Source organism: Nannobrachium achirus (genome assembly GCF_963921795.1).
Source record: "Nannobrachium achirus genome assembly, chromosome: 24".
Taxonomy (NCBI): Eukaryota; Metazoa; Chordata; class Actinopteri; order Myctophiformes; family Myctophidae; genus Nannobrachium; species Nannobrachium achirus.
In genome coordinates, this window is record NC_137831.1 from 45,407,058 (window position 1) to 45,433,250 (window position 26,193).

The window sequence follows — 26,193 nt, forward strand, 5'->3', positions numbered from 1 at the left end:
CTGCGTTGCTGTTCATATTAAAAGGAATTATGAATTCATTACACTACAGGACTCTCTATCATTATCAGTTACTTTCCCCCTTTTGTTCCTGTATGGTAATAAGCCCCCCTTCTCTCTCTCTCTCTCTCTCTCTCTCTCTCTCTCTCTCTCTCTCTCTCTCTCTCTCTCTCTCTCTCTCTCTCTCTGTGACAGCTGTCCTTCAGGTGTCCATATCCCTAAACAAAGTGGAGTTGAGTGTTGGAGAGTCAAAGTTCTTCATCTGCACAGGTAAGATTTATTAATGTTTTTACATCTCATATACTGTACTAATTTTGTGTAGTGAGGGTTAATGTGTGTGTGTTTATATGAATTCATTAATGTATACATTTTGACACCAGAAAGCATAATAATAACAACGTAACATCCACCTCTCAATAACCGAAAACCACAATTTACACCGATAAATAACGTATATATTCTGTGTGCGTGCGTGCGTGTTTGCACATGTTGGCCGATCGTCTCACCAGACAACCAGTGTGACAGTTAACATCTCAGAGACTCTGAACGTAAGGGATGTTTAGTACAGCAATGTGTAGTAAAAGGGACTGAGGCAGCATTGTACTGTAGGTATCCACCTGTTTCCACGGGAATTTACTGTAGAATTACAGTATGTGTGGGACACGTCACACATTCGGGTATTCTGGGACTGTCAGTGGCGGTCGGGATTACGATTACGTCACACTCGGCTGCGACGTAGCTGCGAGCCGGAACTGCCGTCCACCTTCTACGCAATGCACGATGAGATTATTACAGTACAGAATGAGACAGAATAAAGCCATGATAAGAAATAATGTGTTTGTAATTAGAAATAATATGTTTTCATTAGACAGAAACAAACACAGTTATGCCTTAATTATCCCTACATTATGTTCTAATCATTTAACACAGATCTTCTCAGGGTGCGCAACCTCTTTCATACTGTATGTCCAGTTTGCAACAGAGCCAAATATCAATTGCTAGATATCTAGAAACGCTCGGGAAGAAATCGCCGAGCGCTATAATCGCGGCCAGATCTTCTCGCCGTACTTTTCACACACAACAAGCAAAACCAACAAGCAGCAGATCGCCGCTTTTGTCGGCGAGCGCCAAAAATGGACGGCGACAGCACAATCACCTCAAAAAGTCGGGGCAGTGTGTTCGAGCCCTTATTCGATTTCTAATTAGAACATAATGTAGGGATAATTAAGGTATAACTGTGTTGGTTTCTGTCTAATGAAAACATATAATTTCTAATTACAAACATATTACTTCTTATTATGGCTTTATTCTGTCTTATTCTGTACTGTAAAATTAGGGTGGGACCGGAATGATAATAAAGCATAGAGTTAAAGGTGATACACCATGAAATTTCACTTTTCCTATTTTAAAACCTTTTTTTGGGGTCCCACTAGCACCTTCTATCCTCACAAAGTCCCATTTCTGACCGTTGTGTCTTTCTCTGGTTTTGAGAAGGCGAAGGTTAAAAGTATCCCACGGGTTCTCAAAACAGGCTGTCCGGATTTGCTGCCGATTGTGACGTCAAAAGGTGGCCAAAGGTGGTACTGCAGCTGAAATGCTCTGAGAGCCATTCAAAAATGAGAGAGGCTCTCTATTCAGGAGTGGTAATTTAGCCTCAAACCTTTTGAAAAACGTTTTTGGGACATAAACAATATGACATAAATACTTTTTAAATGCATGGTGTATCACCTTTAAGTGGAACACAGAGAGATAGATATGCAGCTGTCATCATCCATCAAACACGTGTTCCGGGGACCACCCTTTTGCATCCCTGTGACCTGTGTGGCACCGGGGATGTGGCGCTGCTAAGCTTCATATTTATAATTGATTACACATCCTCGACCGGCGCTGCCGTGCCAGTTGGAGCCGTTTCAAGAGGCAGAGCAGAATTCAGAACGCCTCAGCTCTGGCAAGGGCGTCACAAGGGGGGAGGAAAGTGGGACTGAGTTACTAGGGCCCAAGGTGGAGGGGCCCTAGTAACTTTAGCTATTGAAAAATAGCAGATATACAAGCCCACAGCGCGGAGCTTGTTGATCTGCTATTTTTGAAAAGTCGTGAAAATGTGTGCGAATCTTTGAATATATGTATTTTTTAAGCAAACGTTTGTGACTCAAATTTTGCTTCTGGGTGGCCCCTGGAACTAAATATTTTGAGATGGGGGTCCGTGGCCAAATACATATAATGTTGGGGGTCCTTCACATGAAAAGGTTTGAGCACCACTGACAGAGAAACATTGTTTTTTCAAAAAACCTTAGAAGGAAATAGCAGATCTACAGTTTACAGTTTACAGTTTAGGCATTTAGCAGACGCTTGTATATCTGCTATTTTTCAATAGTCAAAGCATTCAATAATTCTAGGCCTAAACGGATTAAAGACTCACACTGGCATCCCTATTTTAGGCCTGTGATTATAGGAGAAATATATAGAGAGAACCATGGGACATAATACTACACCAGAGAACTTGTGTGTGTGGGGAATAAGTTGCAGCAAATTGATACGCTCGAGCTGGCTGTAAACACAAACTGACCCTTTGGAGACACTCTCTCCTCTTCCCCGCCATCCAACACGGTTCTCGCTTCCCTTGCTCTCCATTTCCCTGCAGACCTTTAAATCAATTGCTGGCAAGGCTTTGGATCCGTGCTATTGTGGGGTTTCATCGAGGGAGAAGGCGCCAGTGCTTTTCGGTAGATAATTTTAGCACCGAGGGGCAGGCGAGACAGGAATACATCTTTTAACCCATTTAGGCCTAGAATTATTGACTGCTTTAACCAGTGAAAAATAGCAGATATACAAGCTCACAGCGCGGCACCGAGTGCCGCGCTGCGAACTTGTAGATCTGCTATTTTTGATAAAGTCGTGAAAATGTGTGCAAATCTTTGAATATATGCATTTTTCAAAGCGAACGTTTGTAACTCAAATGTTGCTTCTGGGTGGTCCCTGGAACTAAATATGTTGAATGGGGGTCCGTGGCCAAATAAATATCATTTTGGGGGTCCTTCACATGAAAAGGTTTGAGAACCACTGACATAGTAGTGTCTCAAGAACAGACTAACTGAGCTCCAGTTAAGTGAAAAGGACCTTTTCTTTGACGATGGCTGGCCAGATTGCTCTCATAGAAACATAGGTTTTTCAAAAGAACCTTAGAAGGATTCAAAAGACACTTATAGAATCGGGTCAAAATTGAAATTTTCAGGATTTTAGCAGATCTACAAGATCTGTGAGCTGTGAGCTTGTATATCTGCTATTTCTTTAATATTTAAAGTATAAAATATTGCGTAATAATGTGTTCAGGCCTAATTAAACAGTTTAGACCAGGTAAGCATTATTTGCGTATCATTTTACGCTTTAGATATTAAAAAAAATAGCAGATGTACAAGGCGAGTGCCGCGCTGCGACCTTGTACAGCGAGCTTGTAGATCTGCTATTTTCGAAAGATCTTGGAAAATGTGTGCAATTCTTTGAATATTTTGACCCGATTCTATAAGTGTCTTCTGAATCCTTCTAAGGTTTAAAAAAAAAAAAAGATATGTTTCTATGTCGGCGGTGCTCAAACCTTTTTCTTGTGAAGGATCCCCCAAAATGATATGTATTTGGCCACAGACCCCCATCTCAAAATATTGTATCAGGGACCCCCCAGAAGCAAATATTTGAGTTACAAATGTTTGCTTTAAAATATATATATTCAAAGATTTGCAAAAATCTTAAAGGGGAAGACCACCCATTTTCAATATTGAAATATGTCATTAATATACCTTAGAGGAGTTGTGTTGGAAATAGAAAAAAAGTTCCCCCTCTTCTGTGTTGCCTAGAACTGGAGGATTGATTTTGGGGTTTGTATTGTAAAGTACAATGTGTGATGTCATCAAGTTGTACTTTACAATACAAACCCCAAAATCAATCTTCCAGTTCTAGGCAACACAGAAGAGGGGGAACTTTTTTTCTATGTTCACACAACTCCTCTAAGGTATATTAATGACACAGTTCAATATTGAAAATGGGTGGTCTTCCCCTTTAATGATTTTTCAAAAATAGCAGATCTACAAGCTTGAGTGCCGCGCTGTGAGCTTGTATTTCTGCTATTTTTCCAATAGTTAAAGCATTCAACAGTTCTAGGCCTAAATGGCTTAAGTGTGGAGAGTTGAAGTTGCTTCGGTGTTTCATCTTATATGGCTGTCTCTCTCTGCTGTAGAAAATCATAAACATTACCTGGGACATCTTCCAGATACTGTATAAAGCTCTCGTGTTTACTCTGGTCTCATTTAAGGTTTCCATTGGCCAAGTTGTTAATAAAAAAATCGCACCCGTGCGAAGTGAGCGGTGCAAACTAATTCCTGCGCAAATCAGTGTTGATAGGCATGCATGGCAATATTCTTTTTGTTGTGTATGATGTCAGTCTAGAGGTCTGCTCAGACTATATAAGTCTTTATTGTCATTTCTCATCAGTTAGTTGACCAAGCTACGGATTGTAGCTTGTAAGAGTGTCATAGTGTAATGATAAGTGACCTTATTTACCTCCAGAGAGGCCTCCAGAGAGACGAGAAGAGGCCAGAAGATGAATATTTTAGTTTTTCAAAGTCTGTTCATTTGTATTTTAAACTTGTATTACCTGCCTATAATTTATAACCTGTAAGATTTTCCACAGTCTGTCTAAAAGTGTGGTTATTTTATCGCTTATAAGTGATATTCATCTAATATAATTTTGAAATTCAAGGTTAGCACCGCTCAATAATTTTTTATGACGTATTTTACGCGGCCTAAACGCGTTATGACGTATTTTACGCGGCCTAAACGCGTTATGCCGTATTTTACGCGGCCTAAACGCGTTCTAAATCAGGGTGAACCAATCGAGTGCCTCTGTGACTATGACATCATGGACAGATCAACAGAATCGAAGTGTTTCATTGGTCTAGCGAACTCATGTCATCATCATTTGTGACATCATAGTTTTGGTAAAAAAGCGGTCTATAGGAGCGGTTAGCACCGCTCAAAAATGTCACACTCAGTATACCATGCTGTACTATACTGGCTATGTTTCGTACAAGATGACGTACGTCTATTAATGCAGTGTTTCTCAACCACTGTGCCTGTGGACCTTTGGTGTGCCCCTGAGAAGGGTCAAGTGTGCCCCTTGAAATGGCTTGAAAGCCAGTATTGTATTTATCATTTTAAAAATGATTTAAACTAGTGAAAACAGCCTGTCTACAAGCACACAACGCCTCGCGGTGCGAGGCGTTGTGTGCTTGTAGATCTGCTGTTTTCACTACTGTTGTGCGACAGCCTTGGATGATGAAGCAGGGCTTTACTTTGCGAAGAAACGCACACATTTGAAACTTGGAGATACAAGGTTTCTTCCTGACAGTGACGATATTTACACCCCCGTATTATGTTGGTGTGCCCATTGATTCTTGGTACATGAAAAGTGTGACCATATAAAACTAGACCAGGTCAACCTGGTTGTGCCAGACCCCCTGTCTGTCATCATCATTTATGACATCATGCCTTTTGTAGGTATGTCATCATCATGTCATCATCATATATACCCTTTATATAGAAAACCCGGACCGACATTTGCTTATGTAGGCCTACCCATTTCATGGGTCTGGCAAAAATAAAAATAAATACAAATAAATAATTAATTAATGGCATGGCTTCGCTTCCCCGTGGATCTCTCACATAGTGCTGATGACGTCATATTGATGAACTCAGTCTTGCTTGAACTATTCTAGGATAGTGTATCTGAGATTATGAATTCACAAAATTAGCGAATTAAAGGTGTATTCAGTGATAATGAAAGTGGCCGGGGGTCATCTTGTCCCTTACTGGCCTATTTCTATTGAAAACAACGGACTAATACATTGTGCAAAGTTACCGTTAGAGTCGGTAAGCGTTTGGAGAACTCCTACGGCGTCTTATATTTTTCATTTGTGCATGTGTCGAGTCGCTAGAGACGATTTTGTCGAGCATGCAGCAGGAGTGTATCACAAATTCGGTAAGACCATCCTGCCGTCGCCCCAACGTCACAATGCAGAGGTCTCGGCAGGAGGTGTCTTAATGTAAGGCTAGGGCAAAGGCACAGTAGGGCAAAAGGTCTTCAGGAAACTCAAAACAGAGAGTACAAACTTTTCTATTTCTCTTTTTTGTTTGATTTTTTGTAGCCTCGGGATCCAGGCATTTCAAAGAGAAAACCCTGGGATAGCGCCCCTGTCTCTGTGGCTCACGACATTGTAATTGTATATAAAATATATGTAGCCGTTCAGATATCTTATTTTACATCAGTATTGTTCATGTGAACTGGTTTGTTTAGGCCTATCCCTTATAATGATCAAAATCGCTATGATTTATCAATCGTTTTCCACCGCGGATCACTTCCTCATTTACTCACAGCGGAAAGCAGCAGGAGTCGAGTCCCCCTCCGCGTCATTTCGAGACGCCGGAGGAGCCGGTGAGATCTGTCCTGGGCATAGAATTTCCGCGTTAGGTTAGACTAGATCTTTTGGCTCTCTTTCATGTTTGAGGCAATAATAAAGCGAGAAGTAGCGATAGGAGCAGAGATCAGAATTGGCAGTTATTATTATCATCTTCTTCTGATTCTTACACAAATCTATTTTTGGGCGGCGTAATATATATATATATATATATATATATATATATATATATATATATATATATAGTTGCATTCACGTGGAGCAAATATCATATGATCAGTGGTTCGGTAATTTTTTCCTGCCTAATATTGAACCAGTTCAGAGTGTTTCGCTGAAAATGAATTGGTTCAGAACCCTAAAAGTTGGTTCGGAACTGGAACCAAAACATGGCCGCCAGTTCTGTGAAAGGATCAAGGTTCCAAGAATCTAGAACGGAACCAGTTCTGGAATCAGTTACAGTTTACAGTTTAGGCATTTAGCAGACGCTTTTAATCCATTTCTAAAAACCTAAAAAAATGCTATCTATCTTCATGTATGGTCATTGAGGGAAGGGGAGTGTTACAGTAGTGTTCTATGGGATTAGGAGAAGTTTGAAGAGGTGCGTCTTCAGTCCACGGCAGAAGCTAGGGAGTGAGTCTGTTATGTAGTTCTAAGTGCGACAGGGAGTTTATTCCACAGTTTGGGGGCCAGGAGGGCAAATTGTAACCCAAAGTTTTTTTTGGGTGGAAAAGGGGCAGCAGATACCTGTGTGTCACCTTCCTGCGTCCATCTTTAAAACCCCAGAGGGAGGACTGTTATGTTTGGTGCATGACTTCCCCTGCCCTTCTCTTGCTTCAGTTCCCCAGGGGAAACCACCACTCAGGGGGCCCCAGGATGGATCTGGCAGATTGATAAAGTCGGCTAAAACGGGTAATTTCCTATATTAAATCATATTTTTCCTTTCACAATATTAATTCGGGTGTCTTTGGGCTTCACATTGGCTATGTTGACAACTCCAGGCAGTCTTTTCTGTTCATATTAACTCACCATTATTGCTCAGCCTCCAGTATATTCCCAATTCCTCCATCTGAGCTCTGAGCCATCCAGCCAAAAGTTCCCGTTCTGGTAGCATAAAGTCGGCTAAAATGGTATATTTTTCTTTCTCAAGACAAGGCGGGTCGGGTTCATATTTATTTACTAAAAAAAACATTGTCACGGGCACAGGCACACTAAGGCTACAGTCTTGCTCAGAAGACAGCGTTGTTTGGTTGTTTGTTGCTGTCCGCCTTCCTTTGCCGTCCGGGCCGTGGCTAGAACAAACACTCGATGCAGTGGTTCCTAGCTTACCCCATGCCCAGGCCATGGGGGAAAGGTAGGAACCATTGCAGCGAGTGTGTTATAACCCGGGCGGTAAAGGAAGACTCACACCCTACATTAAATGCGCCTGATTTATCCACAAGTTTCCCCGGGGGTTTACTGGAGACTATCAGGACCAAACTTCCGGGTTTAACAGCAGACATACAAGCTCACGTCGCGTCGCAGATGCAACCCGTTGTGAGCTTGTAAATCGGCGGCGGAACCTCGGTATGGGGCGTTGGAAACTCGTGGATAATAATAAAATTAATAGTAGGATTAAACGGTGTGATGTCATTGTTCAGTCTTACTGTCTAACATGTATATTTAGTATATCTAGTTAACATAAATAATATAAATTCTTCCAATGGAACATGAAAAAAAAAAAAAAAAACACACTTAGAAAAAAAGAGACTCCACAGGGGTTGTTGACTATGGGGTCCCAGACTTTAACTATGGGGGCTAAGCCCCCATTGGCCCCCACATAACTCGAACCCTGTCTCTGTCTGTCTGTCTGTCTGTCTGTATGTCTCTCTCTCTCTCTCTCTCTCTCTCTCTCTCTCTCTCTCTCTCTCTATCCCTTCCTCTCAGGCACATGCACACATAGACATCCAAGGGGGCTTGAGGCCCTATGCTTTTATCTTTTTTGTCTGTAAAAAGTGCCCTTTCCAGACCATGAATCTGTTTTTACTATGGTGTAAGTAATGCAAATGCCCTCTTTCCATGCCATACCCGAAGGCGGCATTCAAGAGAATTGCCTTGTCCAAACTCTCCTGAACTTGGATACAGCATCTTATGTTGAAATAATACGATTTGCCCTGAATGAATCCATGTGGTGACACCACATCTCCAGTTTTGACTTCATTATCCTTAGTTCAGTGTGGTGTCACACGCCGAAAATAGACAACCTCCAAGCTCACAACGTGTCACTCTTGGAGGTCTGCTATTTTCAATATTTTCACCAGAAGACCCTTTTAGAAATGTCAGCCCCAGTATCTCTCTCTGTCTCTGTCTGTCTGTCTGTGTCTCTCTCTCTCTCTCTCTCTCTCTCTCTCTCTCTCTCTCTCACACACACACACACACACACACACACACACACACACACACACACACACACACACACACACACACACACACACACACACACACACACACTTTTGTGTGTGCATGTGTTCACACGTAATTACATTTGAACCATGAAATGTGTTGCCGTAAATCCACTATTATGACATGAATGATCACATAATTTCAGTCCTTATGTTCCAGAAACGATGTCGGATGGAACTCAGCTGCTCAGAGTAGAGCAATATGTGTGAAAGCTCTCAAAATGCTGTTCAGTTAAACCATGTTGGCATGCATCACTGAACCTCAGAGAAGTTGTTCAGTGCACAGTAAAAAACTGTTAATTTAAAAGTGCAATAGACAACATTCAGCCACTACAGTAGATTATAGCGCCCTCTTGCTAGGGCTTAATTATTTCCCCGATTCAGGCCTATTAACAATTTTGCTGCCATTTTAAACATAGCTGTAGTAACAGCTGCCAAATTGTCCTTACCTTTTAACGTGGGCACGCCCACGCATCGTGCACTATCTGTGCGCGACTCATCTAGTAGACGTGTAGACTCGATGACAGCTTTCGAATACAAAAAAATCCATTGGAATAGACAAATCCGTTGCCAGGCTGTTACCCCTGCTGTATCGCTAGTGTTACATAAGAAAACATTGCAAACGGCCAGCTGTGCGCAATGGTAACACGTGGACACGTTCGCGCACATAGCAGACGATATATGTGCGCGGATCATATGCCAGGCTGGCACAAGAATCAAACAGCTACCAAATTAAAAAAAAAACGTGTGAAAAAAGACGATGATATGACCGAGCAGCTCCTTCCTCTGTTTACAAGGAAAACTTATGGGAACGGAGCTATGATTTGACGTCAGACCGGATATGGAAACCTAGATCCGGTCTAAACAGGAAATACGACAGGCTACAGTTAGGAGGCGGGCCTAAAGTCTCCGAAGCGGTTATATACAGCGGCCATACTTTTAATTGTTTCATAATGATTAAAGCTAATTAAATTTCCGGGATCGACGGGCATCGCAGAGAGGTACAGCGTGAAATCAACGGTTTCGACGGGGATCGCAGGAAATGAGTTAAGGCAGTAACCTAGTTGCAACATCATAATGCAAAAACGCAGGTAACTGTCTGAATTGTGGAAGTGTTTCATTTAGGTGTTTCTTTGTGCCAGCATGAAGTTAAATGTACAGGACATATCCATGTAACAGTAACACCTAGATGAAACGCACACACACATGCACGCACGCACACTCTCAATAAATCGTATTACCCTCAGCGATTTTTCCCTTAGCAAATGGCTGCTGTGAAAAGGTCAGCTCAACTGTATTGGACCGCTACAGTGGTTATTGTAGGAATAACCAATTTAAAACATTGGCATTGAATATAATCTGGTTTGTAGACTTGTACAACAGCAATGTCCTGTTCTGGTGATTTGATCAATAATAAATCATGATGATTAAGACAAAGCTGAACCTTTATGGGGAATGATTCACTTCACTTATTGCCACTAGGAGAATTTGACATTTTTGTGGTGTGAACGTTATTGAATCTTGAAGCCAGACTGTGAGCAGACGTGCTTCCATTGAAGCAGCATATAATTCCAGTCAGCCCAAGTTCTGCTTGGTCTCCTGATGAGGCAGGAAGACCTCTGTGAAGGTGTGAATTCAGAATGTGTGATGTTAAGTAGCAGCTAAAAATGGAGCAGCTCACGTTGGTTGTTGTTACACCAAAGTCTGGGCCCTGGGTACAAGGATTCACTCACATTTAATGCTTTAACTATTGAAGAATAGCAGATATACAAGCTCACAGCGCGGCACCAAGTGCCGCGCTGCAAGCTTGTAGATCTGCTATTTTTGAAAAATCGTGAAAATGTGTGCGGAGTCTGAATATTTCAAATCCTTCTAAGATTTTTTGAAAAACCTATGTTTCCATGTCAGTGGTGCTCAAACTTTTTCATGTGAAGGACCCCCAAAATGATATTTATTTGGCCACGGACCCCCATCTCAAAATATTTAGTTCCAGGGACCCCCAGAAGCTAAATTTGAGTTACAAATGCTCGCTTAAAAAAAACTTTTTTCGTTTCTTTTCTCTCCATCTCTCTCTTTGTCTCACTCACTCTCTCTCCTTCCCCTACCCTTCTCCTCTCACTTTATGCACAACAATATCTACCTGTACTTGATATTAAAACTCATTTACTGCTATTAAAAACATCGACTTTCGGGGGTTGACTGCCACGTTGTCCTTACCTTTTAACGTGGGCGCGTGCGTGCACATCATGCACGATCTGTGCACGGATCATGTAGTCTGGGATCACTTCACTTTTCGAGGTTTGATCCTGTCGGGAGAGGAAACCACTTTACGTCATGTTGTAGTACTCAAAGGACTACAATTTGCCGGGAACTATCAAACCGGATTCAGTTTTAACCCAAAATAATTCCCCTGCGCTCAAGGACATACTTTTAGGGCCTACCTTATAAACTCCTTGATGCTGCGTAGTTTTGCTTTTGAAAAAATTGTTTGGGATATGTATCTTTTATTCCACCTCGTAGTGACTGGCAAGACTACACTAGTCTACTCGAGCATTTTAATAGGGATTGGGGAAACAAACGGAGGGAACCAAAACAAAGCGACACCGCTTCTTCGGCTTGTGGTTTCCGCCTAGACCGGATCAAACCGCCCGTTGTTAACGATCACCAGGCTTTCCCTCAGAAACCGAGGCAGTGACACAGCTGTGGATATTGAATCAAGTTATTCAAACAAGAACAAGTAAAGATTGCAGATGGAAAAAATTGTAATTTGATTTCCGTATCAATAAAGATTTTATTGTCAGTATATCCACTCAACCTGGTGTCCCCATACCGGTATACCAGTATAATACAAGTCTGCAATAGGGGGGTCATAGCCAGAGACTAGCTATTCGAGGATCCCTGACTTGATAAAGTGCATTGCTTTGAGGGTTCCGGTTTCAGGCAACAGTGGTTTGCGTACCAGTTTGAGCGGATAATGTAATACATAAAATGCATAGACATAGTAATCTAGGGTCATAGGTAAACCAAATCAGCCTGAACAGTATCATATCAAAACATTCATAATCTTTGCATTGAAAGGTCTACAAATTAATCTGGTATTTGTCTGTTAGCACTGGAACCAACATAGTTATGATGTGGTTCTAACTACTTTGCATCTCCGGGAGAAAATGGGGTTATTCATGGTCGCATAGATACATATTGGAAAGCTGGTTATTGCACTTACATTTAATGGCAAGCATATCTGGAACAAAAATGGTGACATCGATATGATTCAGCACTGAGTCCTTCTTCACAGCCAGCATGTTTGCATGCCAACTTTTGTTCAAGCTGGCACACAGTAACGCCTAAACAAAACAGATTTAGAGATAATGTTACTACACTCCGCTGTGTTCAACCTCGTGAACCCTAGACTCAAGAGACAGAATGTTGGCTCACACTATTTTCAAACGCTTCTGTCTAAAAGTCTGGGTATTTGAAGCACTGAAAAGGCAAAGAATATAAAGTGGAATTGCTGCCTACACCCCACTTCAGTTTCGGCTTTGCAGTCACATAAATAATTCCTACTGTAAACTAAATTAGTCGAAGCCTGTCTAGCTTGCTGCTAAGAATAAATGGAAATTCAAAAAAAATATATAGGCCTATATTCTAAATAATTTATTTTAACACATTTTCATGAAAAGCTCATGATGATTGATGAAATTCCCTTCCAGTCAGAATAGCAGATGTCAGCGTGATGTCACCTGTGAGGTCGCAAGTTTCTATAAAACGCAAGTTACTATGAAAAGCTCCACCGGCTGTCCGTCTGTCTGTCTGTCCGTCACGTCACACTTTTGCCGTACTCTTATCTCTGCCACCGTTGTCCCTATCCATGCCAAACTTTCCACACACACTCCTTGGATGGCAACTCACAACCTCCAACCTCATTTCTCACATGGCCCTCTTCTAGCGCCACCATCAGGCCGATTTTTGCAGAACACATTTTGGGACACTGCTCCTACAGATTTTAGCCTAAAATCACACAAAGCGGTACACAGTATCTCTAAAGTCATGTCATCAACATGGATCCTTCCCATTTCCCATATTCCCTCCTGATTGGCTACGATTGCCTTCTAAAGTTTGTGTATGCGACCTGACGGTCGCTTATCTCCCGATTAGGGAGTCTTACTGGTAAGGCGTAGTTACAGACTCTTTGTAGCATTCAAAGACTGTGGAAGAGTTGCCTGGCTTGAGAGTCATATAATAGTCGAACATTTTGATGAAAATAGCAGATCAAGATGTCACATTGTAACGCGTTGTTAGCTTGTATATCTTCTATTTTTTGCTATTTGACGTACTATGAAGTACAGTATATAGCTTTTGTGGTTGACCATCTGGGTCTGTGAAACATCTGCTGTGAAAAAAGTACCCCCTTACAGCTCTTACAGTAGCTGCCCCTAGGGCTGTCACGATTATGACATTTTACATGACGATTAATTGTCACTCAAATAATTACGATTGACGATTTAATTGTGTTTTTGTTGACAATTACATTTCTTTTTGGCTTTTAGGCTTTGAAGTTGCACATGGCAGATATGACACATAACCCAAATATACAAAGAAATGAAGGACATATTTGACAACTTTACACTTAAAAAAAAACATTGATAGTTGAACATTGATAGCTCGCATCGTGACGCGTTGTGAGCTTGTAGATTGGCTATTTCCACTATCAATGTTCCTTTTTAAGTATTAAGTTGTCAAATATGTCAGTAATTTCTTTATATATTTAGGTTATGGGTCATATCTGCCATGTCCAACTTCAAAGCCTAAAAGCCAAACAGAAATGTAATTGTCAGCGACAAAAACACAATTAAATTGTTCAATTATTATATGAGTGACAATTAATCGTCATGTGAAATGTCATAATCGTGACAACCCTACTTGTGAGTACCTTTCCAACCACTGTTGTCCAGTGGCGTCAGTTCAGCAAAAGCTAGGGTATGGCAAAGATGGGAGTCCTCATGGACAAGAGGCATTACATTTTGTATAACACGGTTCTATTGTGAAAATAGCAGATCTACATGCTCACAAAGCCTCGCGCTGCGAGGCGTTGTGAGCATGTAGATCGGCTATTTTCACAATGTCTGAAAAAAACGAGTTTTGTCAGTTTTTGACACAGGTTTCTATAGTTTCTTGGGCTGGATATGGCAGCCTGGAACGGTTTTTCAAGTGCAGCTAAACTTGGCATGTTAGTAAACGTGCCACAATTAACAATAATGCATTGCACCTGTGCAGCTGACCTGCGGAACCTGGGAATATACCATTCTGTCAAGATGGGGCGAATAAAAGTGTGGAGAATATAATTATAATACCTTGTTAAAGTGACCATTTTGTTAAATGTTGCATTTGCAGTTATTTTACTGTAATTTAACAACATAATAACCAGCACAGATAGACAAAGACACATTCATGGATTTATATTTATTTTTAACTTTTATTTCCCCCCCCCCTGGACCCAGGGTATGGCAGCTGCATACCCCTGCCATGCCCAATTGAGTACCTGAGACGAATAACAAGTATAAGTCCATATTTGATTTTTTTTTAATATACATATTTTTGGATTTACCAGACTGTAAACCACAAACTAGTCATTTTTAATCTGTTAAATTGTTAATGCAACCCCCCCTCATTTTGTTTAATTGTCGGTTTTAATGTTATCTGCTCCCTTTCTCTGCTGAATATCGCTTGTACTGACTTATACTGTTGTTCCACAAACTGTTGGAGATATACTGTTTTTCCACTTCCCATAGGTATTATGTCTTATAATTCACAATATATATGAGTTAAGTAAAAAAATCAAATCCAACAAAATGAGAGGGGAGTACATTAAGACTTTAAGAGATTAAAAACGTCTAGTGTGTGGTTTATAGTCTGGTAAATAAAAAAAATATCTTTATCCAAAATGTTAAAATACGGACATAGGGCTCTATTATGAACCAGGTCTTATGCCTTATGCCTTAACTTCTTTGCCTTTTTTTACTATATAGACATATTCTTTTAAATATTTCAATTAGATGATCTGCAAGCTCACAACGTGCAGATGTAGATCAGCATTTGAAGTATTTAAAAATGTTTTTCAAAATAGTAAAAAAAAAAAGGCAAAGAAGTTAAGGCATAAGGCATAAGACCTGGATCATAATAGAGCCCTATTAGACTGTTATTCGTCTCAGGTACTCACGACGCCCCTGCTGTTGTCTTCTCTCCCTCTCTCTCTCAACCCACCCAGCCATTGGGGAGCTGGTGCGGCTGGAGTGGTTCAACCCGCAGGGCGAGCGCATGGTGGCGTCCAAGCGCGTGGCGCTGCACACGGAGACGTCGCGCTCGCGCCTCATCATCTACAACGCCGTGGTGGAGGACGCCGGCATCTACCGCTGCCAGGCCACCGACGCCAGCGGGCAGAGCCAGGAGGCCACCGTGGTGCTGGAGATCTACCGTGAGTAACTCACCGCACCGCGAACAGGCTCACACTGTGATACACATGGAACACATTCATATCAGTGTTTGTATGAGTCACGACTCACCCTTACCCTAACCCTTTCGTTTTGAAGTAGGGCATTAACGACTTGTGATTTTTGCAAGTCGACTCGACTCAGTAAAACGTTGAGTTGAAGTCGACTTTATCGTTTGATGACGACATCACATCACACACGACCCCCCAATTGTTTTGGGGGGTCCCCAGATGAGTCGACTTTTTCGTTAATGCCCTATTTTGAAGTTGAAAATATGTCAGCTGTCTGGGGTGAACTGACTTGAGTTTGGTGGTCCATGGTCAAGGTTTCATGCTGTAGCTCAGGGGTTCCCAAACTTTCTTCTGGCTCAGGGCACCCCTCTAAATATTGTTTTCATCCGAGGCACCCCTGCATTATATTCATATGTTTCACTCCCAGCACCCTGTATTTATAGCATATTTAACGATTATGTTGCAAGGCAAATGTTGAGATAATAGCCATTTTGGTTAGAACTGACTGAAAATATCTTTGTACTGTAAAATGATACTAAATATTTTTTTAAGTGTCCAAATGATTTCCAAATATTATCAAATTATCTCGCAGCACCCCTGGACTGCCGTCACGGAACCCCAGGGTGCCCCCTCACCCACTTTGAAAAGCCCTGCTGTAGCTGTACTGCCGGTATATGAGCCTGGAAAGACATGGATGTAAATCTGCAACAGATTGGTGGAGGCATACACACGGAGGCTCTAGGTTCTCCTGGTAGGGGCTCCTCACTGAAGATGAGCCAGTAGGATACAACAGCAGTGACAATACTCAGAAATAATGCATAATGACTAAATTGAGGAGAAAAAAGGGGTAAAATCACAATAATACATAAAAAGACAAATGGAACAACATTACCAGGCCAATCAGATTAATCAGATGTTTAACCAAGTGATCGACCATTACATTTTGATGATACGAATTCTCTTCCTTTTTTCTTTTTTTTCTCAAAACGGCAGCCTCTTCTACCGGCCGTAACACAAACACTGTGGCTTAGAATTGATAAAAAACGGTCCTGACTGAAAGAAAAGATTTTCGCGAAATAAACAGGACATACTTGGATTACATTTACTCGGATTACTTTTCTCGCCAGTACTTCGAAGGTAGGTAAAATGGCGGGTTGCCATGGGCACCAGCAAATTAAACGTCGAATAATTCTGGGCACCCGATGTGTTAAACAATCAAACCGACACTTTTGGCCATTATGGTCATGCATAAATCATAAGCCAGGTGGCAAGTTCGCAACTACAAATACATCGTTTAGTGTCAAAATATCTCAAACTATGACTTAAAGTGCACAAAACACACCATAAATAATAACATTTAGAGGATTCTTAATGCTGTTGATCTTATGAAGCAAAAGAACAAAGGGATGCGGCTGGAAAACAAAAGGATAAAGATGCCAAACAATGACCAATTAAATATGATCCACCACATAATGAATAATGAATGAGCTGTTTCTCCTCTAAATGCTGAATATTACAGACGTGCGTTTCAGACATGCATCATTTATGAACCAGCGTTCTGCTGTGCGCTGGCTGGCCTGTGATGATAAATCTAGGATATTTTTGTGTGTGGCGAGTTATAAAGACTGCCGCCCGTCATAGTCTGCTATTTTAACCCATTTAGGCCTAGAATTATTGAATGCATTAACTATTGAAAAAAATCAACTATTGAAAACTAGATCTGCTAGTTGTGAAAATGTGTGCAAATCTTTGAATATATGTATTTTTCAAAGCAAACGTTTGTAGATTTTGCTTCTGGGGGGTCCCTGATAAAATATTTTGAGAAATAGCAGATATACACGCTCACAGCGCGGCACCGAGTGCCACGCTGCGAGCATGTAGATCTGCTATTTTCTAAAAGTCAGGGAAATTTGAGCAAATCTTTGAATATATATATTTTTAAAGTGATCATCTGTAACTCGAATATTTGCTTCTGGGGGGTCCCTGATACAATATTTTGAGGTGGCCAAATACATATAATTTTAGGGGTCCTTTACATGAAAAGGTTTGAGCACCGCTGACATAGAAACATATCTTTTTCAAAAAAACAACAAAAAAAAAACCTTAGAAGGATTCAGAAGACACTTATAGAATCGGGTCAAAATAATCAAAAGAATTGCACACATTTTCAAGATTTTTCAAAAATAGCAGATCTACACGCTCGCAGCGCGGCACTCGGTGCCGCGCTGTGAGCTTGTAGATCTGCTATTTTTCAATAGTTAAAGCATTAAATAATAATACGCAACAATAATGCATACCCCGTCTAAATGGCTTAATGGAAGAGAGTGCAATTAGACAGGCGCACAGAGAAAGTCATTCGGAATAATTACACTAATGAGTTGACACATGAAACATTCCCTTCAGTTTAATCTTGTGTTATTGCTGGATGAGTTCCGCCACTGTTGCTGGGGCCGATGGGAACAGGGCTCAGACAGGCTAACCTTCAGTGTCCAGTGACAATAGTGGCATTCTCAAACTTGAGCTCGATTCACTCGGGACAAGTGCTAGTGTGCTACTTAAGCCTGTATCAGAGTCTACGGTGGAGACCTATCCACCGCAAATTTGAGGTGGAAAGCTTTCCACCTCAAGTCAGAAAATAAGTGCAGGCCATCATAGTCACGGCCCACGGTGAAGTCCTTTACCCCGTTTCGACCGGTTCAGGTCGACCAATCAGTGAAGGGGGTGTAGAGCCTGCCTGTCTGATAGTAAAAACAGAGAGATGTGTTGGGACTCACGGTGGAAAGCTCTCCACCGTGAGGAATGATGTAACGTTGTAGTTTCATGACTCAAAAAGACTTGAAAAGACTACACCGCGGTGTAAAGCCTTCTACCGCGGACCCGATGATACGGGCTTAAGTGGTGTAACGATATAGCAACTGAATCGAAAAATCTATTTTGATTTGCAATGATCTACTACAGTGGTTCTCAACCTTTTCAGGCCGCGACCCGCAAAATAATCATATTTTAACTGGGGACCCCCCACCCTGACGAGCACTAAAGAGTTGAGGCATACATTTTCTATAACACGGTTCTATTGTGAAAATAGCAGATCTACATGCTCACAACGCCTCGCGCTGCGAGGCGTCGTGAACATGTAGATCGGCTATTTTCACAATTTCTGCCTCTAATATTTGCCAATTTGGCCAATGTTTAACTTTGTCATTTCAGAGGTATGAAAAAGTCCTTAAATTGTCACTTTAGAAATGTGCAGATACCCTCTATAGTATAAGGGTATCTGCACAGTCTATACACAGTCTATACACTTAAACTTTATGTTGGTTTGTTTACTGTTGAGTGAGAAAACAATATGCACATTAAGTTAATCATCTGGGGACCCCCCAAATAATTTGGGGACACCTCTGGGGGTCCCGACCCACAGGTTGAGAACCACTGATCTACTATATCGATATGCAAAAGCATATATTGTACCGTTTTTGGCTTTGTATTGTATCGTTTACAATGCAGATAATCGGTATCGAATCGTTTTGCAATGCAAATATTCGATTGTATGGAAACTAAGTATTTGTGCTTTGTATTTAGCGATTTTAAGAAGGAAAATGAAAAAGAGGGGTAATTACTTTTCCATTCCAAATAGCTACTCTTGGTCTAACGATAAATGTCTCTGTGTTCATGTCAAGGTGCGGGTGTATCCATATGTGTTGAAATATAATGTCCATGTATTTGCTAGAGAATCACAGCGTTTACTTATGTATATCCATAATACGGTAATAGATTTTTGACACGTTTCACACAGATTTAATTTCTTTGCTTCGATTTTAAATCATTGAATCGAATCGTATCATATCGCCATGAATGAACCAATATCGTCCATGTATCATATCGTCAACCATGTATCATCTATTAAAATATATATCGTTACACCCCTAGTGCTACTGCATCTGGGGACATCTACTAATTTGTAAAAATATTGGAGATTGTCTGCTATTGTCTGAAATCTGCCATGTCTGTAATTTGTCAAGTAACAATTCCAGCGTAAATTATAACCTATTATAATGTTGTGAAGACAGAGGTTCCCTCTAAGTCAGAGGTCTTCAACAGGGGGTCCGCGACCCCTTTGGGGATCCTCAGAGTTACTACAGGGGGTCCTCCAAATCTTTGTGTGATAGAAACTTTTTTCTCCTTTTTTTTTATATTAACGATTTGAACCATAGCGTGCATATTCGGAGAACTTTAGCCAAAAATAGCAGATCTACAAGCTCACAACGCCTCGCAGTGCGAGGCGTTGTGAGCTTGTAGATCAGCTATTTTCGGCAAAGAGGTTTGGTGTAGAGGGGAAAAAGAGCAAACTAAGTACAGAGTGAAAGGTCAAGTCTATTGAGTATTGACAGTTCAAGTGGTTAAATATCTGAAAACACAAATTGACATGATAATCCAATAATACATTGAGCCGTCAAACAATGAAACTATATGGAATCTATGGGTTGTGGGGGTCCCTGGCTCAACTCTCTCTCAACTAAGGGGTCCTTGGCCTGCTCTAGGTTGATGCTCTAATCCTGTGTGAATTCACAAGATGCATGCATCTGATTGGATGCAAAATAATTTATCAGCACTTCACTTGGCTGTCAGGGCTTCGTGTTCAAGGTAGTTTCTTTCCCTCTGTGACACCCGCGCGAATAGATGATGTTGGCTGGGCGGCGAGCCAGCCAGAAACAGAAAGAGAGTGAAAACTCTCGCGTCTCAGCTGAACGGCTCAGAGGCAAACTGGCTCACATGCCCACTTGACACTTTGTCCTCGACATTCGACGCACAGAGCAAAACTTCACAAGACAGAGTCCTTCGGCGCTCGAGCCAAGTTTATTCTCAGTTCACCAGTTGACACCAGCCAGCGGCTGCAGAGAGAGAGTTTCAGGGGAGAGCATATGTTTCCTTGACTCATTCCTGTGACTACAAAAGTGAGAGGGAAGAGTTTATACCAGGGGTCTTTAACGTTTTCAGGCCAAGGACCCCTTAGTGGAGAGAGAGATGAAGCAGGGACCCCCACAACCTTTTCATAGATTCCATTTAGACCTAGTTTCATCGTTTGGCAGCACGATCATCAGTGTATTTTGGGTGTCAATTTGTGTTTGTTTTTTTAAACCACTTCAATACTTAATAAACTTGACCTTTCAGTCTGTACTTGGTCTGCTCTTTTCCCCCTCTACACCAAACATCTTTTCCAAAAATAACCCCCTGTAGTTGCTCTGAGGACCCCCTAGGGGTCCCGGATCCCCTGTTGAAGACCCCTGGTTTATACATAAAGACCTTACCCGTTCGACGATATGTGCTCCAAAATATGTGCAGAGTGTGGGTTGTGGGGAAAGTTACTGTAACTGGTGCGTGCGTGAGAATATGTGGGAGCATCATAATGTAAGGAGCAGCTCATGGAGGAGTGTATATTTATGATGGATACAAATAATTTTACATTTTTTTTCATACCCGTTGGAAGATGAGACACACATCAAACGCACCTGGTGAAAGCGTGAGAGAGAGAGAGAGAGAGAGAGAGAGAGAGAGAGAGAGAGAGAGAGAGAGAATGCACATTCCTAACTGTGAGAGAGGGAGCTGTGTGTGTGTGTGTGGGGCTACAGATCCCATGGCCTGGAGGAACGGACCGTAACCCTGGCAACAGACAGTAGAAAACGCTAATAAACAGCTTTAATTTGTGAGAAATTAAATTCGGGCTCCGTCACCGTTGGTATAATGCTAATGGCCAATACCATGTGAACTTTGGGATCAGTTGCTGAAGCGAGTGAATAGATAAACGTAGATAAGCGTGAGCGTTAGAGCGTTAGAGCGTTAGAGCGTGAGTTTGCTCCTTTATTAGTAGGATGAACAAATAAATAATAAAAGAAAAGTAGAGTGGAGAAGGAATTGAAAACAAATGAAGACCATGGCTAAAAGCTTGTGGCTTCATCTGAGCAGCTAATGAAGACAGCAGGATGCAGACACACATTTCCACTCAGAGGGGGGCATGGGTGGGTGGGGGGGTGAAGAGCACATTGTAAGGAGCAGACAGAAATCTATCGACAAAATGCAAATGGAGAAAACCAGTGAGCAGAAGGGAGATGTGATAGGAACCCAACCACCTTAAAAACCATTGTATATATCCCTGCCGTAACCTTGATGCAACTAACTGTTACACTCTTTTCACCATTTGTATTGTATTGTATTGTATTGTATTGTATTGTATTGTATTGTATTGTATTGTATTGTGTACACTTCTGCTTTGGCAATGTAAACGTATGTTTTCTCATGCCAATAAAGCCCTTTGAATTGAATTGAAAATAGTGTTGCTGTCAGGCACGTGCACACATAGACATCAAAGGGGGCTTGAGCCCCTGCCCTTTTATCCGTTTGTTAAAAAAGTGCCCTCTCCAGACCAAGAATGCAGTTCTTACTATGGTGAAATAAGTCGATTATGCTTAGTTCAGTGTAGTATCACGTAGCGAAAATAGCCGACCTCCAAGCTCACGACGCGTCGCAGGACGATGCGTTGTCAATCTACAATTGATGAATGAAATTATCTCAAGATTAAGTTCAGATAATAATGGCAATTGGATATCTTTCCCCTCAAGATATGCTTATGCCTGAGTCCTAGAAAATAAGAGAAAACCTACTTGTATTGACGCTTTAAAACGCGTGATTGTCTCTGCTTATTTTGTTAACGTTATTATATTATCTATCTTCTGACTCTGTGTTTATGTATCTATGTAGGTATGGCCTATTTATGTTATTTCTTTTTGAGATGCCTTGTTTGTGTACTTTATTTCTTGACAGTATGGCCTGTTAGTGTGCAAAAACAGAAAAATAAACAGAATGCAGTTTACAATCACCTTTGCCTCCGGGAAGAACAACTGTATAGGTGTATATAAATGTACCACACGAGTAAGAATGTTGATTTAGAAAGTCAACTGTACGTACAGTAGACCCCCAGGGAAATTAAATGCGTGCAAAAGTCCTCTTAATATATATGCACTCATGTGTGTGAGTGAGAGTTTGTCTAGCTATACTTATGGGGACTAAACGCATGTTCACACAGTCACCTGCAGGGGACCTCTGACAGTGTGGTGAAAACATATAATAGTAGGTCCCCACAACGGTTAGGGTTAGGTTAAGGGTTAGGGTTAGGTTAGGTTTAGGTTTAGGTTTAGGTTTAGGTTTAGGGTTAGGGTTAGGGGTTAGGTTTAGGGATAGAGGTTAGGGTAAGGCCACAGGACTTGCATAAAAATGAATGGAAGTCTATGTAATGTACCCACAAGTGATGTAAATAAATATATAGTGTGTGTGTGTGTGTGTGTGTGTGTGTGTGTGTGTGTGTGTGTGTGTGTGTGTGTGTGTGTGTGTGTGTGTGTGTGTGTGTGTGTGTGTGTGTGTGTGAGTGAGAGTTTGTCTAGCTATACTTATGGGAACTAAACGCATGTTCACACAGTCACCTGCAGGGGACCTCTGACAGTGTGGGGAAAACATAGTAGGTCCCCACAACGGTTAGGGTTAGGGTTAGGGTTAGGTTTAGGGTTAGGTTTAGGGTTAGGTTTAGGGATAGAGGTTAGGGTAAGGCCACAGGACTTGCATAAAAATGAATGGAAGTCTATGTAATGTACCCACAAGTGATGTAAATAAATATATATATAGTGTGTGTGTGTGTGTGTGTGTGTGTGTGTGTGTGTGTGTGTGTGTGTGTGTGTGTGTGTGTGCTCGCGCATTGGTGTAAAGTAACTAAGTACATTTACTTAAGTACTGTACTTGAGTACACTTTTTAGGTATTTGTACTTTACTTGAGTATTTCCAATTTCCAATACTTTTACTTCTACTCCACTACATCTCCGATCCAAATATTGTTCTTTTACTCCACTACATTTATTTGAAAACTTTATTTACTAGTTACTTTGCAGATATAAATTATGATATTATAAAATATACTTGCATGAACCACTTTAGCCCTATTTTATACCTTGGCAATTTGAAAAGCTCACAATGCGTCGCGATACGACACGTTGTGAGCTTGGTGGTCCAAGTGAAAACAACTTGGAGACACAAGGATTCTGCCCGACAGTGACGTATTGCACAGCCTATACTTCCAGCGGTCCTGTGGCTACGGAAACACATCCTACTATTTCCTTTGCCTTAGCCCTGCAAGCCCATGCTTTTTGGACACATTTATATTTGATCAAAAAAGATTTTAAATAATTAATTTTCCAGTTTTTTTGGCCACGGTTTGCATATGAATACCCCCCACAGAGGCTGATATTCAACACAACTTCAAGATCTCTGGAGTCCAGAGTCTGGACGAACAACATCTCACTTTTCCCTGAAGCTATTCCTCACAAAAACATATTAAGTAAAATTACTGTAATAATTTGTTTTGCAATCATTAGAATGTCTAGAACATGTACATATGTTATTATTGAGAAAACTATTCCCCAAATGTAAATTAGAGCATGATTTATGATTTATGATTTATGGCTATAAAACCTTACAAAAACATAAAAAAAAGAAAACATGACATTTTCCTCTGAATAGGACTGCTAAACACCATGATGTGAAAGGTTGATTTATTTATTTTTTGCAAGTAAAACATTAATTCAGGCCTTACAGGGTTAGCCTTGAGTGATTAGAATCTGTTCACATCAGAATATGTTGAGTTGTGTTTAAATGGTGATACATATGTTTCAGTTTATGCTATTAGCTCAGCTAAACATGCTGTAGACATAGAAACTGGTCAAATTAGAAAATGTGTGTTTTCAGTGTATGGCTTGAAAAGATGTAACAGTATTGTGTAAGTAATTCCACCTCTGGCACTGAAATATTTTTCATATTTGTCAGACCCTAGTTAATTAGCCCGCAATTCCATCTAGGTCTAGGGTTATATTGATTTTATTTAAATGTATTTTTTAATCAGCTCAACTACAATATGACTAATTTACTTTTCATTATGCAAAGCAAGATGATTTAATTTGAGTAATGAAATTCAGACCTGAAGGAATGAGCGTAACATCAACATGGAGAGAGACACTAATGTTTGCATGCAAGAACATTACAACAGCATTGTCCTGGAACAAACAACACAGGGTTTTCAGGAATAGTTTCTTTAAAGGGGCCCCACCATGCTTTTCAAAATATATATTTTATATATTATATATATATTTAAATTTCATGTTCTGTCTGTCTCTAATTCCAAGCCATTTCAGATGCAATACCAAAATGCCCTTTGTTGTCAACGGGGCACTGTCTTTGGGCTAACATTGGAACGATACAGAGAAGATTAACATGGTACCGTGATGAGAATCATGTAGAGTCAATCCATTGAAGCCAATGTTAATACCACTTTCTCTCATGGTTCCACCTCATATACAGTATATATATAATTTATATATATATATACATACATATATATATATATATATGTGTGTGTGTCTGTCTGTCTGTCTGTCTGTCTGTCTGTCTGTCTGTCTGTCTGTCTGTCTGTCTGTCTGTCTGTGTGTGTGTGTGTGTGTGTGTGTGTGTGTGTGTGTGTGTGTGTGTGTGTGTGTGTGTGTGTGTGTGTGTGTGTGTGTGTATGTGTGTGTGTGTGTGTGTGTGTCTATAGAATATAGCCTAACAAAAAGTACCGCCCCCTTCTCTAGGGTGCCCAATAGGAAATGAGCCCCTTTGTGACATAAACAAGGGCCTGTGACATAAAAAAGGGCCCTATTTCAAAAGAGTATCGTTTAGACACACCCATTCAGAAAATCTCTGAAATGAAAGGCAAGGCTTAGAGTTAATGAATGTTTTTTTGGGGGGGCTGGAAGAGGCACTGGGAAGACCAAAAACAAGAACGAAATGAAAAATGTGAAATTCATGGTCCCCTTTAATGTTACCATCTGTGTGTGATCTGTCTCACAGAGAGGCTGACCTTCCAGGAGGTGCAGTCGCCGCAGGAGTTCCGCCACGGCGAGACGGCGGAGGTGGTGTGTGACGTCATCAGCTCCCCGGTGCCTGTGGTGGTGTGGTACTACCAGAACCAAGAGATCACAGAGGAACGCCACAGTAAGACCCTGTGTTTTTCTCTTAAGCACGGCACTTAATAGACCATATTCACACCGCGGCCATCTTGGATCACATGACTTCCTGGGATGGCAGCCTGCATTACAAACCATTGTGAACAATGGAGCAATGGTCCCACAATATGAGTTCTATTCAACCAATTTCTTTTGACCAAATTGACAAATGGGCAGATGACAACATCAACATCCCCAAAATGATTAAATAGAAGGGCTACAGTAACTGGATTGATTACATCCATGGTAACAATATTCAAGGTAAGTTAGGTTGCAACCTTAGGCCTACTGTGTACAAAGGCTTGCTATCTGTGCAGTGCTTGCTCCACCATCATATTAACTATTTGTTGTTAGATTGTTCCTGATTAATATGCAAAAATCACAATACAGTAATATTAACTATATGATGGCAGAGCAAGCACTAGTCTGCACAGATACTGTAGCAAGTCTTTGTACAGAGTAACACTGCAACCTAACTACCATGAATGTTGTGGATATACCCTTCTATTTAATCCTTTTGGGTTGTCGATGTTGTCATCTGCCCATTTGTCAATTTGGTCAAAAGAAATTGGTTGAATAGAACTCATATTTTGGGACCATCGCTCCATTGTTCACAATGGTTTGTAATGCAGGCTGCCATCCCAGGAAGTCATGTGATCCAAGATGGCTGCGGTGTGAATATGTGTCCACAGGCCATGTTGCTGACCTCAGAGCGCTCA

At 41.0% G+C, this 26,193-nt stretch overlaps 1 protein-coding gene across 1 annotated transcript in view; it reads left to right on the forward strand.

The window, feature by feature from the left end:
- Positions 1 to 179: 179 nt before the first annotated feature.
- Positions 180 to 26,193, forward strand: part of LOC308280582 (neural cell adhesion molecule 2-like) — a gene marked incomplete at both ends in the record, with an annotated part of 169,624 nt that continues 143,610 nt past the window's right edge. The window contains 3 exons of the mRNA XM_080720911.1: positions 180 to 267; positions 15,165 to 15,371; positions 25,320 to 25,463. Of these exons, the coding sequence (XP_080577037.1) occupies positions 180 to 267; positions 15,165 to 15,371; positions 25,320 to 25,463 (439 nt within the window). The remainder of the gene's footprint in view (positions 268 to 15,164; positions 15,372 to 25,319; positions 25,464 to 26,193) is intronic.